The 14,116-nt window shown below is 39.9% G+C and overlaps 1 protein-coding gene across 2 annotated transcripts in view; it reads right to left on the bottom strand.

The window, feature by feature from the left end:
* Positions 1-550: 550 nt before the first annotated feature.
* The window catches only part of LOC146684694 (uncharacterized), a 31,098-nt gene continuing 17,532 nt past the window's right edge, over positions 551-14,116 (bottom strand). For both annotated transcript variants that reach the window (XM_085444122.1, XM_085444125.1), the window contains exons 8-17: positions 10,397-10,931; positions 9,819-9,978; positions 9,615-9,731; positions 9,372-9,476; positions 9,056-9,212; positions 8,333-8,945; positions 8,080-8,233; positions 7,881-7,970; positions 7,581-7,776; positions 551-7,431 (exon numbers count right to left, since the gene is read on the bottom strand). In XM_085444122.1, coding sequence (XP_085300248.1) covers positions 1,373-7,431; positions 7,581-7,776; positions 7,881-7,970; positions 8,080-8,233; positions 8,333-8,945; positions 9,056-9,212; positions 9,372-9,476; positions 9,615-9,731; positions 9,819-9,978; positions 10,397-10,931 — 8,186 coding nt within the window. In that variant the 3' untranslated portion in view covers positions 551-1,372. The remainder of the gene's footprint in view (positions 7,432-7,580; positions 7,777-7,880; positions 7,971-8,079; positions 8,234-8,332; positions 8,946-9,055; positions 9,213-9,371; positions 9,477-9,614; positions 9,732-9,818; positions 9,979-10,396; positions 10,932-14,116) is intronic.

Genomic DNA, 14,116 nt, shown 5'->3' with positions numbered 1-14,116 from the left:
TTATACAGATTATCTCTTAAGACCTGAGAATAACACTACTATGGAAAACAGAGAAATTAATCCTAAGTAAAATGACAGAAAACAACAGAACAGCAGTAACAATGCTTGAGTTAAACTAGACTCCTGCAATACAAGTTTTATACATGTGGAGGGTTACAGAAAATATGTAGACCCACTTTCGCATATTGTGATTTCCACACTACCCAGCAAGAGGCCTCGAAAACCTAAAAACGAATTAAGTATTGCCTTAATTTGCCTGAAGTTTGAATCCATTGTGTGTGTGTGAATCAGCACCCACTTTACAAGACAACCAGTAACAATTAATACCTCAGAGTCATGAGTAATCTTTACAGTGATCAGAAGATCTGAAATGTTTCACCGAATAGTTTTAGCAGTTTGTATTTAAATAAAATAATCCAGCTTTTATGTCTCAGAATAATTTATTGCCATAAAGGTAGTAAAACTGTCACTTTTCTTTGATATGAGATTTGCTTGTTAAATTAACTGGTTTTAAGCTATCAATCTAAATGTGACAAAATAAGACTTCATATAAAGTGTGTTACTTTATTGACTTCTTGCATTCTAAAAGAAATGGAACGGGTCATTTTTAACCAACAGAACTACATAAAAGAAGATGAGAGCTACCATATTGACAGTCTGGCTATTAAAAAAAACAAACACAGAAAAAAAAACTGTACATTTTCTGTACAAAACATTTATGACTTTGTCAATCTACAAATACAAATAAAGTTAAATTTACAACTGAAAATTATATTTAGCAGGACTTTTACTAATAATCAAAAAAACAATAATAAAAGCATCTACTTTGAAAACAGAAAAACTACAACACAATAAACTTAAATGGTAATCTCTGAGCACTTTTCTATCAAGTTACAAAGTTGGATTTTTTGCATGGCTTTGCCTGTATGTCATATTAAAATTTAACAAGCACATGGGTAGTCAGTCTCAGTGAGAAAAGAAATACATTCATTGGGCATTATAAGGTATTTCTGTCAAGTCTAACAATGCTAAGCAATTTTAGATGTCTGATTCTTCAGCTTTAGGTCCTTAAAGGTCTGCATGTTTTTCCCAGTGACTAATCTGGCTCACCATTGCTTTAATTTCCAACACTGATAATAGAGGTTAATTGTTTGTTTGTTTTTAATTCTGAAACCCATTATTATTTTTTCATTCAAATTGACCTTATCCTTTGTTTCTTCTTCCCTTATGATTGGACCTTCAGGTGTGCTATTTTCTTTCTTCTTTCTTACAAGCAGGTTTTACCCATTCTTTACATGTTATCAATTTACCTACATCTACTCCGCTCTGTCTGTTGGAAATGTGTTTTAGTTTCATGCCAAAATCCAAGCAATCATATTTTAGGGAAACGTATGAGACCTTCTTTTGGAGTGGGAAGTAAGGCACCTCTGTGTCTTTGAGGTCTTATGGCTTGCTGATTTTGTGGGTTTTCAAAACCAGGGAATGGTTTTCCTCCGCTATTTGGACCTGGGCCACGGGGCCTATTAAACTGTGCCAAATGTTGATCTCCAGGATGTTGGAATCTTGCAATGGGACGAGGACCTCTTCGTTCATTAATGGGTGTATGACCTCTCTGCCTGGGATCTCTCCCCCTTATATTTGGGCCCCTACTAACATAACCTGCCCCCCTTATATCTGACACCTGCATGTCATTATTTGGATCTGGCTCAGACCTAGTGTTGTCACCCCACCTACCAGGTCCATTTCTAAAATCTGAACGCTGAGGTGATGGCCCCCTGCTGTCTGTTTTATTGGGCCCCAAACTTCTCATTTTTGGACCTCTACTTTCCCTTCTGAAATCAAATCCTTGTCTACCTGGTTCAGGATTTTCAGGTTCTACATTATGCCTTTCAGATCTTAGATCACCACTATCTGAAAATCTCCCATCACACCTTGGAGCTTCAATGCTTAGATTTCTGTTTGCAGGTCCTGGGGGTCCTAGATCTCGACCTGCTGGAGGTCTTCTATCAGGGCCTTCCATCTCAAATTGCCTCCTGTTTAGACATGAATTCATCAGGCCTGGACCTCCTCTGAGAGCCCCACGCCCTTTAATGTTTGGCCCTCTCATTTTTCCCCTGACATTTGGCAGCCTCCAGTCATTTCCCATATCTGGATGATTGTGCATATGTGATCCTGGCCCTGCTTTTCTGTCTTGTCCTCTATTGTCTAGATCTCTTTCTCCTGTAAAGAATTCCCCAGCACCCTCTCTATCAAGCTCTGTCCAATCATTTCCATGACCTCCCCTACTTGGCCCTGGGCATACCATATCTGGATTTTCTTCAACAGGCCCTGCACTTCTGCAGCCAGGAGCATTCCAGTTATGTCTACGAGCCCTTACAGGTCCTTGAAATAACATACTGGGTCTATTCTGCATGGGACCTGGTCCACTACTTTCAGGGCCTCTCCATTCACTAAATAGGCCTTGATTAATATCTTCTTGGTCCTGTTCATCTTGACCCTCTTGGATAGGTCCAAATCCTCTACTAGCATATGTTTCCCAGTCATCCACTGAGCATTCTCTGTCTTGTCCTAAGAATTCTATATTGGTCCTTCTTTCATCTAACCTTTGTTCCTCTGTGTCTGGCCCTCTCCTCTCAGGAGCAGAACCCCAGAAGCCGGGCCCTGGTCTTCTAATGTTTTTCCTCATAGGCCTTCGACCTCTAAAGCTCTGGCCCAATCTATCAGGTTCTGGGGCATGGTAATCTGGGTTTTCTTGAATAGGTTCACACGCTACCCAGTCATCCCTTCCCCCATGTCTTGGATCTTCAGTATTTGAACTTTCATGTTTGTAGCCTGGAACTCTTAAATCAGGGCCATCTGATTTTCTCCAACCTGGTCTTGAGCCCTCCATATCTGGATATCTTTTTTCACTGTAGTCTGGACCTACTAGAGCTATTCTGTCAGGCCCAGGATCCACATCAGAACCTGGCCTTTCCACCCGCTGTGCACCAAATTCTGGACCCCTCCTATGAGGCCCTGGAATCTCCATATTTTGATACCCAACTTCTTTTCCACGACCCCTGAAATGTGGTCCACCTCGTCCTCTGTTGTGAGGCCCTAGATCTCCCACACCTGGACCAATTCTTTCAGGCCCAGCAACACCAATATGTGAACCTCTCCTGTCAGGACCCTGTCCACTTGTGTTTATTTCTCCAGGTCCTCTCCTTTCAGGTTCTTGGCTATGCATAGGAAAACTTGGTATTTCATTTATTGGCCCACTAAAATCTGGACCTTGTGAAACTCTGCCAGGCCCCATAGCAAGACCTCTACAATCAGACCCTAGCCTGCTGATATCAGGACCTCCAGGTCCTCTTCTCTCGGGCCCAGAACCTTCTATAGGTCCTGGTCCCCTGAACCCAGGACCTCCAGGTCGTCTATTCTCATGTCCAGGACCTTCGATAGACATACTTTCCCTCTCATGCCCTGGTCCTTTAAATTCTGGACACCCAGCCCCTCTCCTATTAGTCCCAGGATCCTCCATGGAATCTCTCCTTTCAATTCCTGGACCTCTACTATCAGACCCTGGACCAGCCATATCCAGACCCATCCTTTCACCCCAGGTTCCCCTGAAATCTGGACCGCCAGGACCCCTGATGTCATGTACTTTTTGCTCCATATGTGGACCTTTTTTCTCAGGTCCTAATCCTCTAAAATGTGGACCCACAGGACCTCTTTTGTCAGGTCCAGCAACCTCCATGGCTACACTTCTTCTTTTAGGTTCTGGTCCCACAAAATCTGAAGCCCCTGGTATTCCTAAGTCAGGTCCTTGATTGTCTATAATGGGGTCTATCCTTTCAAGTCCTTCTTCCATGAGGTGTGAGTCCTCTGGTCCTCCACTATTAAGCTTTGGATACTGCATGTTTGGACCTCTCATTTCAGCCCCTGGTTGTCCGAATTCTGGGCCTCCACTCCCTCCCGTGTAAGGTCCCTGGCTTTCCATGTTTGAACCTCTTCTATCAGACAAATGGACACTCCATTCATCTTGTACCAATGGTGCTTCCCTGACTGAATCTGACCCTCTCCAATGATCTCTTATGTCTGATCCTGGGCCATTCCAATCTAGAGCACTTATATGTTTATTTTGATTCTCCTTATCCCTTAGTCCTTGACCTCTCCAATCTGAATTCAACATGTTTGAATTAACTGCATCTGCATGACTGCCACCAAGCTTGCCAAAATCTGCATTTGTGCCATGTGGCTGAAGAGTACTTTTACGGGGGCACCTTTCTTCAAAAGCCATACTGCCATCATGTCTTGTCTTTGGAGGTCTTCCTAAGCCCATAAACAATGGACCTGACTCCCTCATCCCACTACTTACATCAGATCTAAAAATCTGACCTTCATCTTTATCTTTTTGTCCTCTACCACCTCCACTACTATCTGGAGCCATAGCTTCTACCTGTGGACCCCCAAATGACTGCTTTGTTCCCATTTTTTTCACATCTTTCCTGATATCTATGTTTTCTGGCTCTGATCTATGTTCATTTGTCTTTGGACACTGTAAACCTTCCTGCACACAACTAACATTTTGGTTTCTCTCATTAACTTCAAACAGCCCGCTCATATCTGTATTTAGATGATACACAGCTGATAAAGAATCCCTTGGACCTGGACCAACATTACCAGGTGCAGATCTGTCAGACAAAGGGCCCTTCATGATGTTAACTTGTCTTTTGCGCTGGAGGCTTGCCTCTCCCATATACAAATTTGTAACAGTAGGTACAATATTTTGTGTAACATCAGGACTTGGGCATTTTATTTCTGGATTTACACCAGAAATAAAAGGCACACCAGCATTATTACTATCTAGTGCTTCACTTCTCATTTCTGAATCTCTCAAGGCTGGCCATGAACCAGTTATTACAGTATTTTGATGTTGAATACCTTGTTCTCTCATTCCTAAGATTGTACTTGGATTTGAATATCCTCCCTCTTGACCCTTTGTTTCTGAATGCTTGAAGCAAGGATTGTCTGCTAGTGTCTCATTATGTGTCTCTGTCAGACCTTGTCCCTTGGCACCAAAAGCTTTCAGATTCAATGCTCTAAAATCCATGCTTTTAATATTTGAGATCACATCTCCAACAGACACCATTGCTTGACCACAAATTGGCAAACAATTATTTTCAAAGACTCTAATATCTTCCCTTGAATCGCTGACTTCATCAGTTCTAACAGAGTCATTCTTTTCTATGCTGCTAGGTTTCACAAACTGTGGTTCTGGATCTGGGCTTTGGGGAGAATCTCGAATAGGTGGATCAATTTCTCTAAGAGGAATTGTACTGTCAAGTTTGCTGTGAAACAAATTGTCCTGTTTATAGAGTTTATTTTGCTGTGTCATATCATGGTCACTCAGTGAAATCTTTTGAAGCTCCTGAAATTTTGGTGGTTCGGAAATCTCAAGCTTCACATTACATAGAGGTTCGTGTGAGTGTTTTTCAGAGCTCTCAACATGATTACACTCTGATTTTTGTCCATCTGGATCACTTTTGATTGTAACATGTGATATGTTACTCTCTTCAAATTGTCCAGCAGAGTCTAGAGAACTGCATGGAACACTTGCATGTTTTGATTTCTCAGGGACCTGAGGCAAGGGTCCTCTGTTCAGTTTTGGTGAAACTGACACAGATTCTGTTTTTCTAGAAGAAGATGAGGATCTTCTACGCCCAAGAGAATGCCGGCGTGTGGTATGATCTTTGCGATGGCGTCCCTGCCGTTCAGATGGATCTCTAACTCTGTGTCTTGACCTGTCTCTTTCACTCTTTCTGTGTCTATCCTTTTCTCTGCGTCTTCGGGACCGAGAACGAGAACGATGCTGTGACTGTCTTGAAGGACTTCTGTGGCGGTCCCTTTCCCGATGACTCCGCTTTTTTGGTGATGACCTTCGTTTTCTACTGTGGTATGAATTTGGAGACATACCCTTGTGAGAGCCACCATACCTTGCTCTAGACACAGAGTCCATAGTTGTTACAGTTCCCCCCTTAAAAACATCATCTTGAATTTCATTGAAAAGTGATTCATCCTCAGGATCATAAGCTACATCAGAATCTTCAATCTCTCCAGCAGATGAATATTTGTCAGATTCCACACCTTTCTGTGTTTCATCTTGCTTTGCAACACCATCTGTATCATTTCCTAAATTTTTGACAGGTGTTGCGTCTTCTACTTTCACAGCTTGTGAATCCAAATTTGAATTGTCCACAGTCTCTGTAAGGGGGGTAGCCTTGTCTGTTGTTTCTGAAGATTTTGACTCTGTTTTTATAATACCTTTCTGCAGAGAGGACAGTTGGTTAAGCGGCAAAGATTTTTGTGGGGGAGACATAAGTGAATCCGAAACAGAAAAGTGAGCCATGAACATTCCCACAGCCTCTCTCTGCTGACGTAGTGCTTCCTCCTGCTCTTTTAACTGCCGTTTTTGCTCTTCAATTTGTTTATTGAGTTCCTCAAGCATCCTCTGTTGTTCACTTAGTGTTGCAGCTGAGACAACCACTGTGCCCGTAGGGAGTTGTGGCATGACTGCAACTGGAGCAGAAGTTTGTGCTGGGGAAGAAGTGGAAACCGTCACTGGGCATGATGGAGAATCAAATGTTTGAGTTGTAACAGGGGGCTTTGCTACAGGAGTATTACTTTGAATATATTCAAAGATAGTGTCGTCCTCTGGATCATAGGCCACATCATCTTCCACAAAGCTTGATAATGCTGGGGCATCAGCTTTAATTTTTTCTGTGGTCTGTGGAGCAACGGTTGCATATCCCATTGCTGGATCATATTCTTCCTCTGGGTCATATGGTCGGTCAAAGTCATTTTCATCTTCAATCTCCTTGGCTTTGGTTTTGTGTCCATACTGTTGGACAATTGGATCCACCACTGATCCAGAAAGCACTGGGTTCTTCTTAACAGTTACTGTTGTTTTTGTAGAACGTCCATCAGAGACAGTGGAGTCAGCCTGATTACTACGAAACAAGGTACTCAAGATTGTCTGTAGTGGTGTCTTATCACTGGATGCAATAATGGGATTTTTATCAGAGCTGCTGTTAAAGGTGGACTGTGTTGCAGCAATAGTGGCTGAGGTAGAAACAGAAGGGGCCGCTTTAACAGAAGTTAATAGAGATGGTATGGTGACTGAGCCAGAGGAGGAAGAGTCTGTTGGTGACCCAGGGCATGATGGTGAACCAGGAGGGGTGGTACTAGCAGGAGTCTCTGGATCATAGGGTTGGAATATCTCCAATTTGTCAGAACCGTAAAGGACTGGTGGTTTTGGGATCCACATAGGGTCCTTGGACATATGAACTTTGGGTCTTTTGTCTTCCATTTCCTGTGGCAAACTTCCTGGACGTTTGACCTTCTGGACGATTGCTAGACCAAGAAGAAGATTGGGGCGGTTTCTTTCAAGTCCTGGAAAAAAATTAGATAACACATTAGAAAACACACTAAGTCTAACAACTCTCTGGTATGGTTTTGGTATGAACCCTCACATATTCAAACATATAAAACAGAAAAATGTCAATTATTTATGAATAGGCAGCAGTCAAAGCATTTCACACCTGGTCCTTCAAGAGGTTGTAGCATAGATGGGATTGGTTCCTTTGCACTGAGTGGGACAAGGTATACATCTTTGATGGAACGGCTGCTATTGGCGACCACACCGAAACGACCTCTGCTGCTGAAATAGGAAAAAAGGGAGACATAGGCGACCTCCTCTTCCTCTGTTGCAGGGTGAAACCGGATCACACATAACTCCTAACAAATACAAAGCAAACAAAAGTGCATGTAAAATACTGATGTAGCCTCAACATTATTATATGTGGTAAGATGCAAAAAGAAATACAGTATATTCTGCTTGCCTTTGTAACTGAGGTCTTTAGTTTTGCAACGTAGTCCCACACTGTTTGAGGCATGATTCGTCCTCCAATTTGTATAGTGTCAGGTAGATCCTATACAAACCACAAAAATAAATGCTTTTTATATCTCCACCCAGTGACAATTATAAATCCTTTTGATATAGCCAGTAAAAAATGTAATTAATATCATGCATTACAATACCGCTTTAAGATTTTCAGGAGATCCTGACACCAGATATCCCTTGGTGACAAACTTGGCTACAGTGAGCATGTTTAGAAAACCCTTCCACAGTATTTCCTGCTTTGCCAGGAACTGAGTTGTCTCACCATCAGCTGGAGATTCAGAGATCACGGTTCTGAAACAGAAACCACAACAATCACATGTACACAATGCCCAGCTTCTGGACAAATTTAAAACAAAAAGCAAAAAAACATTGGCTTGGAGTTCTTTATACCTCGAGCGTGGTCCATAAAGTCTGGGATCAGCAGTGGAAGATGGCTTCATTAAGATGGATTTAGGTACTGTTTTGGTTGGTGGTAGTGATGATGCTACGTTCGATGCAATGTTTTCTTTAACAAGAGCATAAGGAGCTGCCCGTTTATGAGTTGTGTTACTGGAACCAAAGGTGCTACTAGACGAAGCTGAGAACCTGTTTGCAGTGCGGGGATCACGACGCTGTGTAATGGTTACCGTGGAAACAGGTGGAACCAAAACTGGTATATATGGTCTTTTTGGTGCAGTAGCTTTAGAGGTATCTGGAGTTGGGGATGCAGGGGACTCTATGGTAGGAGAAGCAGGAGATTCTAAAGTGGGGGAGGCTGGAGAATCCATTACAGGAGAAGCAGGTGATTCCACTATAGTCAGTGCAGCAGAATCAATATTGAAATGGGATGAAGGGTCCAATAGGTTGGATGCTGGAGAATCCATGTCAGGAGAGTCAGGTGGTGCCAGAAGTGGGGAGTCACCCCCTGCAGACTTTCTCCAAGATGGTTCGTGCTTATCTCTGGATACAGATAGCTTGGATTTTTTCTTTGCAGGTTCCTCCTCTTCCATAGGTTGCATTTGGCCTTTAGGAAGGAACGACAAACTACTTTTAAAAATCTGAATTTAACAGCTAATCAGCAGACAATGATGTCTAGTAGTTTTTACATTTATTCTCATCGTTTTTTAAATTTACCTGTGCATATCTTGCATTTTAAGTCAAATAGATGAGTTTTGTGCTCTGATGTTGTGTCTTTTAGCATGCAGGCAAGAACATCTGGCACTGCATTGGCCAGGCTTGTTTGGCTTGCCCTGGGCTTGACTGCAGGAGCAGGAAGACTTCTCTTCTGTTCCTGTAAAGCAACATATACCAACACAAGAACACAAAAAAACAATTCTTAGTCGATGTTGATGTAACGCGTCATGAAAAAAAATATGATGTAAAAGACACAGCATAATCACCATAAAAACTGTGTATCCAACTGTTTAATTTAAATAAGATAGGTACATACCATGCTATCAGGTTTTCTGTCAGATTTTGCAGGATTCAAACTGGGTAAATCAACCTTAACTGCTTCAGGCTTGGGCAAACTTATTTTAGCAGCTGTATCCTTAACCTAGAAAGACATAAGCAACCATTTAAGATAATCACTTATGACAAAAGCATTGGCTGATCTTTATCGGGCCTGATATCAAGTAGAAGCATACAATACAATTTTATTTCACTGATATGGTTTATGACTAATACTATTTACCACTGTTGTTTCTTTCACACTTGGCTCAGGTGCCTTGGTAGCCTGCATATCCTTCTGGCTCATCCTAACTAGTCTGAAAGGATTGATATCGCCATGTACCACACAGTATAACAAGCCCTAGAAGACATAAAGAAGTAGATTGTCAATTTGATTTATATTTATATGTACATAAACTAAAATTGGTGTTAACAAATTTCAACATACCTTGTTTCTTGGGTCTTTTAGGTTGAACATTATAGTTCTGTACTTGTTCATGTATTTGCTGTCTGTGTTGCGAAATATGTCAAACATCTCCATCTCAATGCTTGCAACAAGCTTTGCAGCTTCGCTTTCAGACATCTCCAAATCCTCACATTCACACACCCTTAGCAAATGGAAAAAGAAAAACAGTTAGTCCAGAAATATGCTGTTTTTCAAGACTGAGAGACATTTACTGAAAAAATTTAAAGCTTAGTTTGAGAAAACTGTTAAATTGTCTAGGACACTTATTTTCACTGTGTTGGTAATGCTACTTAATAACCAGTCACCGAGATGAGAATGATTCTGAATTGTGGAAGGCAAATAAAACAAATGTTGGTTCCCTCAGCGCAGTTCATTACTGCATGCTCAAGTGTCATTTTTAAAAAACAAAAAGATACTATACTTACATTTTTTTCTACTAGACCTATTATTATATGTTTTTAATAATCTCATGTTACATTTACTCCCCCAAAAAAGCAGAATATGTGCAATAAAAAAACCTAAGGCTGTGACTTTCATTTAATCAGTGATATAGTTCTCACCTTTTGAACAGGATGCTGGTGAGAGAGCGCTGGATACTCTGTCTGACCTGGTTATTGGGTTGAGAGGGCCTGGAGGAGGGTGCACTGGGTGCGGGTGGCACCGGCAGATTTCGGGTTTCATTCAGGGGTGTGGGGGCTGAAGACAGCTTCTGGCATGATGCTGAGACTAATGTGTGGCTTGATGGAGACTGAGATCCAGACTGCTTCTTTGGTATAACATATGTGGTCTTCGTTATCATAAGAGCCCCAGTCTCATGATGTCTGCGCGCTGAGGTGGTTGGGGACGATGTGGCTGGAGTCGGGCTAGATTTTTCTGGGGCGGGTGTTATTAGGGGATCTGATTCTGATGACTGATGCTTTGGCAAGTCACTGTTTACAGTTTCCTTTGCTCCTTCTTCACAGTGGCTTTGTGGCTGGGCTGCTTCAGTGGTAGGTTTAGAAAGGAGACTTGCATCTAGTGAAGGGTCTTCTGGAGATTGTGCTGAAGGAGATACAGCTTCCTTCTCAGCCTCTACCTGTTCACTGTCCTTATTAGCTGTTGGGAAAAAAAGCACAAGAGGCCATTCTGTAAATATGAAGAAATCTCTCAGAACAGTCTATCAAATAAATCTAACTGTGATAAGAACCAACATGGCACACTAGATAAACAAGTAAGTGGCATCTTTAAAAAAAAAAAAAAAAAAAAAAATCACAATTTCTTACTGCAAATCCATGAATAAAAACTGGTCTTGCACCCCATTAACTGCTCAGATACTAAACAGTAAATATAAAGATTTACAAGTTCTGTATCAGATTCAGAGTCCCATCTATAAGATTCGGATTCAAATTGCCAGATGTGTGAATAAACTTGTAGTTTATACGGCCAGATAATAATAGGTTAGGTGATTTAAAAAAATTCCTTTTGGTGATTTTATGACTGTAAAATTAGAAGAGGCAAAAACTGAATTACAGGCACAGAGACTCACAAGTACAGGCTCATGAACATTTAACATAAACCTGCTGTTTAAAAAAACACAAACTTTATTGTATAATACATCAAATGCTTCCCTACAATGATATTAAGGAAATTTATAGCACTTCTTAATTTGTTTTTTTGTTTTTTTTAGATTAACCAATTCAGCCTGGTTAAACATACTCTAAATGATAACAAGGTAAAATGTTGTACTTTGGAGCTACAATGATTAATCCAAGAGCAGTTTAGGCATTTTAAATTTGCATGTACAGCTACACTTAATATTTGCTTTTCAGCATCATTAGCACTGCCTGGCTTTACTCTCCTCACTGTTTGCAGTGAGAAGTCTTGCATTTATCTTAATTTATTTGTTTATTTTTTAGTTTTGCATTAAAAAACAACAACAAACTGAGCTAAAGTTCAAACAACTCTGAATACACTGAGTTTTATGTGTTTAATTTTTGGTTAATCAAATATCAAACCTTAGTAAAATGTGTTTTTATATGCTATTGTTGGGGCAATCACCCATTTTATTTATTTATTTATTTTTTGTAGATGCTGAGTTCACAATAAAGCCCAGTATAGGCGGATATTTGAAATCTATTGTGGAGAAGTCTTTGTTTGCTCATTGCTCCATGAATACTTTCATTCTGGCATATAACTATATTACTCTGTCTATCCAGAGTAATGCTAGCAAGTGAACTGTATATGTGCAGTTATTGTTTTCCGGTTCCACTCAGTGGAAGAAAAAGAAAAAGATCCTTTTTTGTATACATCTATATTCCATGTACATTTTGTATGACTTCAGTACTATGTGTTTGGTAACTCTTGTACAAAAAAAAGGACAGACTTTCCAAAACCTCTGCACTCCTGGGGTGTATTTGTTTTCCTCTCAAAGGCTTTTTAAAATTTATCAGCAATTATTGTTTACTGTGGAATGCTGAGGCATTAAAAAAGCGTGTTGAGTCTCATGAACACACTTCACATTTATCACTATGAATGAGAATTAACCACACAGGCATAGTTCTGTGATTCCAAACTACTGAAAAATAGACCCAATGTATCATTTATATTTAGATTACAAATTTCACATGCACACAAAATGTTTGATAAATGTGCTTTAGAGTTCTGCTATAAGGAGGAAAATCATAATCTACTGACTTCCTGTGCCTGACATAATAACACAAGTTCTTCCAAATAAAATTTCATAAGAAAAACTAACATCAGATCTTCATAAATCACACTGCCTCCTACTGTGTATTGGACTTGCTGTGTAAATAGCTGTCTGTGCATAAGACACATACAAATAGCTCTGATATATTAGTGCAGAGCCACTGGGATAATAAGCAAAAACATTACAATATAAAGCCAGTTGTATTGATGAGGATGTTTCCAAAAGGACGTTAATAATCCAGCCCAAAACCTGAACTTGGTATTGATATAAAGTTAATTGTTGCTATTTATGAATTACAGCTGAATGAAATGACAACATTTTATGTTAGCTCAACCAAAGACAACCAACAATAAAGGCTTGTGTGTAAACCTGTATAATCAAAGTGCCCCTGAGGACAGGTAATGTGACTATTACAGGTTATTCTAAATAGTTAATCCCATATTTAACCATGCTAATAATTTTTAAAAATGATTGATAATGATTTTACTATATTTATTATACTTTTACATATTTAACTTCAGTTTTATTGTGAGAGTAAATTATTTTTGTTCAACAGCTAAAACACCAAAAAAAAGAAAATATATGCAATTTGTATTGCATATATAAATTGATAAACTGCACAAGTGCAATAAAACATCCCAGCTTTGCATACTACTCTGTTAGGCAAAACTTTTTAAATTGCTATTTATAAACACAGCTTTTGAACCCTAACACAAATAATGCGTGCATTTTTCAGCCTTTCCACTTATAAAACTGATGAATTTTATGCATAACATATAATACACTGGTCCCATTTGGAATATCAGACAAATACCATCCAACCTCTGCAAGACCACACAAAGTCCTGTTGACGTTGTATGGTGTGGTTTGGAAGTCTTAATGTTCACATGTGGAAGTGTTTGAGTATTTATTGTGGGATTAGGACGGATGGCACAGTGTAGCCTCAGCTTAGCAGGAATGGGAAAGATGAGCTTTTTTAGGTCAGTGTATGGCATGACCATTATTATGAAGCAGGAGGCTTAAATCAATGCAATGTGAAGGAAATCAAGGAGACTTTGTATGAGTAATGTAGGCTCTTAACCTTGGATTATAAGGTGCCTTGAGGTGACTTATTGTGAGTTTGCACTACATCAATAAAAATTAAATGAACAGAAAAAGTGAACTTCCAGAAATGATGAACATTATGGTTAGAAAACCCAAATTGCTAAAAGAAAGAGGAAACAATGACACATCTTCAGAGAGACAGGAAGCACCGTAGATTGTAAAAAGAATTTGGAAAAGCAAGAAAATAAAAGATCAGGGATTTAGTGCGTCATCTGCAGAGATTTTACTGCTTTCTTTTGTCCACTGTCAAGCAGAAAGGCTTAAGACAAAATGAACAATATAAAAAAATAAGGATAGAGCAAAGGAACAAACATGCAAGTGAGTCACTTCTATGAGCTAAATCATGAAGAATCTTTATTTGTGTGATTAGGCTACTGTGTATGTGAGTCAAAGTGAGAAAGAAACAAGCATTTGCCACAGTGAGTAGGTGCAAAGTTATGATGCAAATCTTTTTCAGTTGTTCAGAACACATATCTATGAAACTCCTTAT

This window comes from Copadichromis virginalis, linkage group LG20 (assembly GCF_057382275.1).
Source record: "Copadichromis virginalis isolate Kocher_CV1m ecotype Utaka linkage group LG20, C_Virginalis_male_GT1.1, whole genome shotgun sequence".
Lineage (NCBI taxonomy): Eukaryota > Metazoa > Chordata > Actinopteri > Cichliformes > Cichlidae > Copadichromis > Copadichromis virginalis.
The sequence above is the reverse complement of the archived record's forward strand: the minus strand, read 5'-3'. Positions and strand labels throughout refer to the sequence as shown.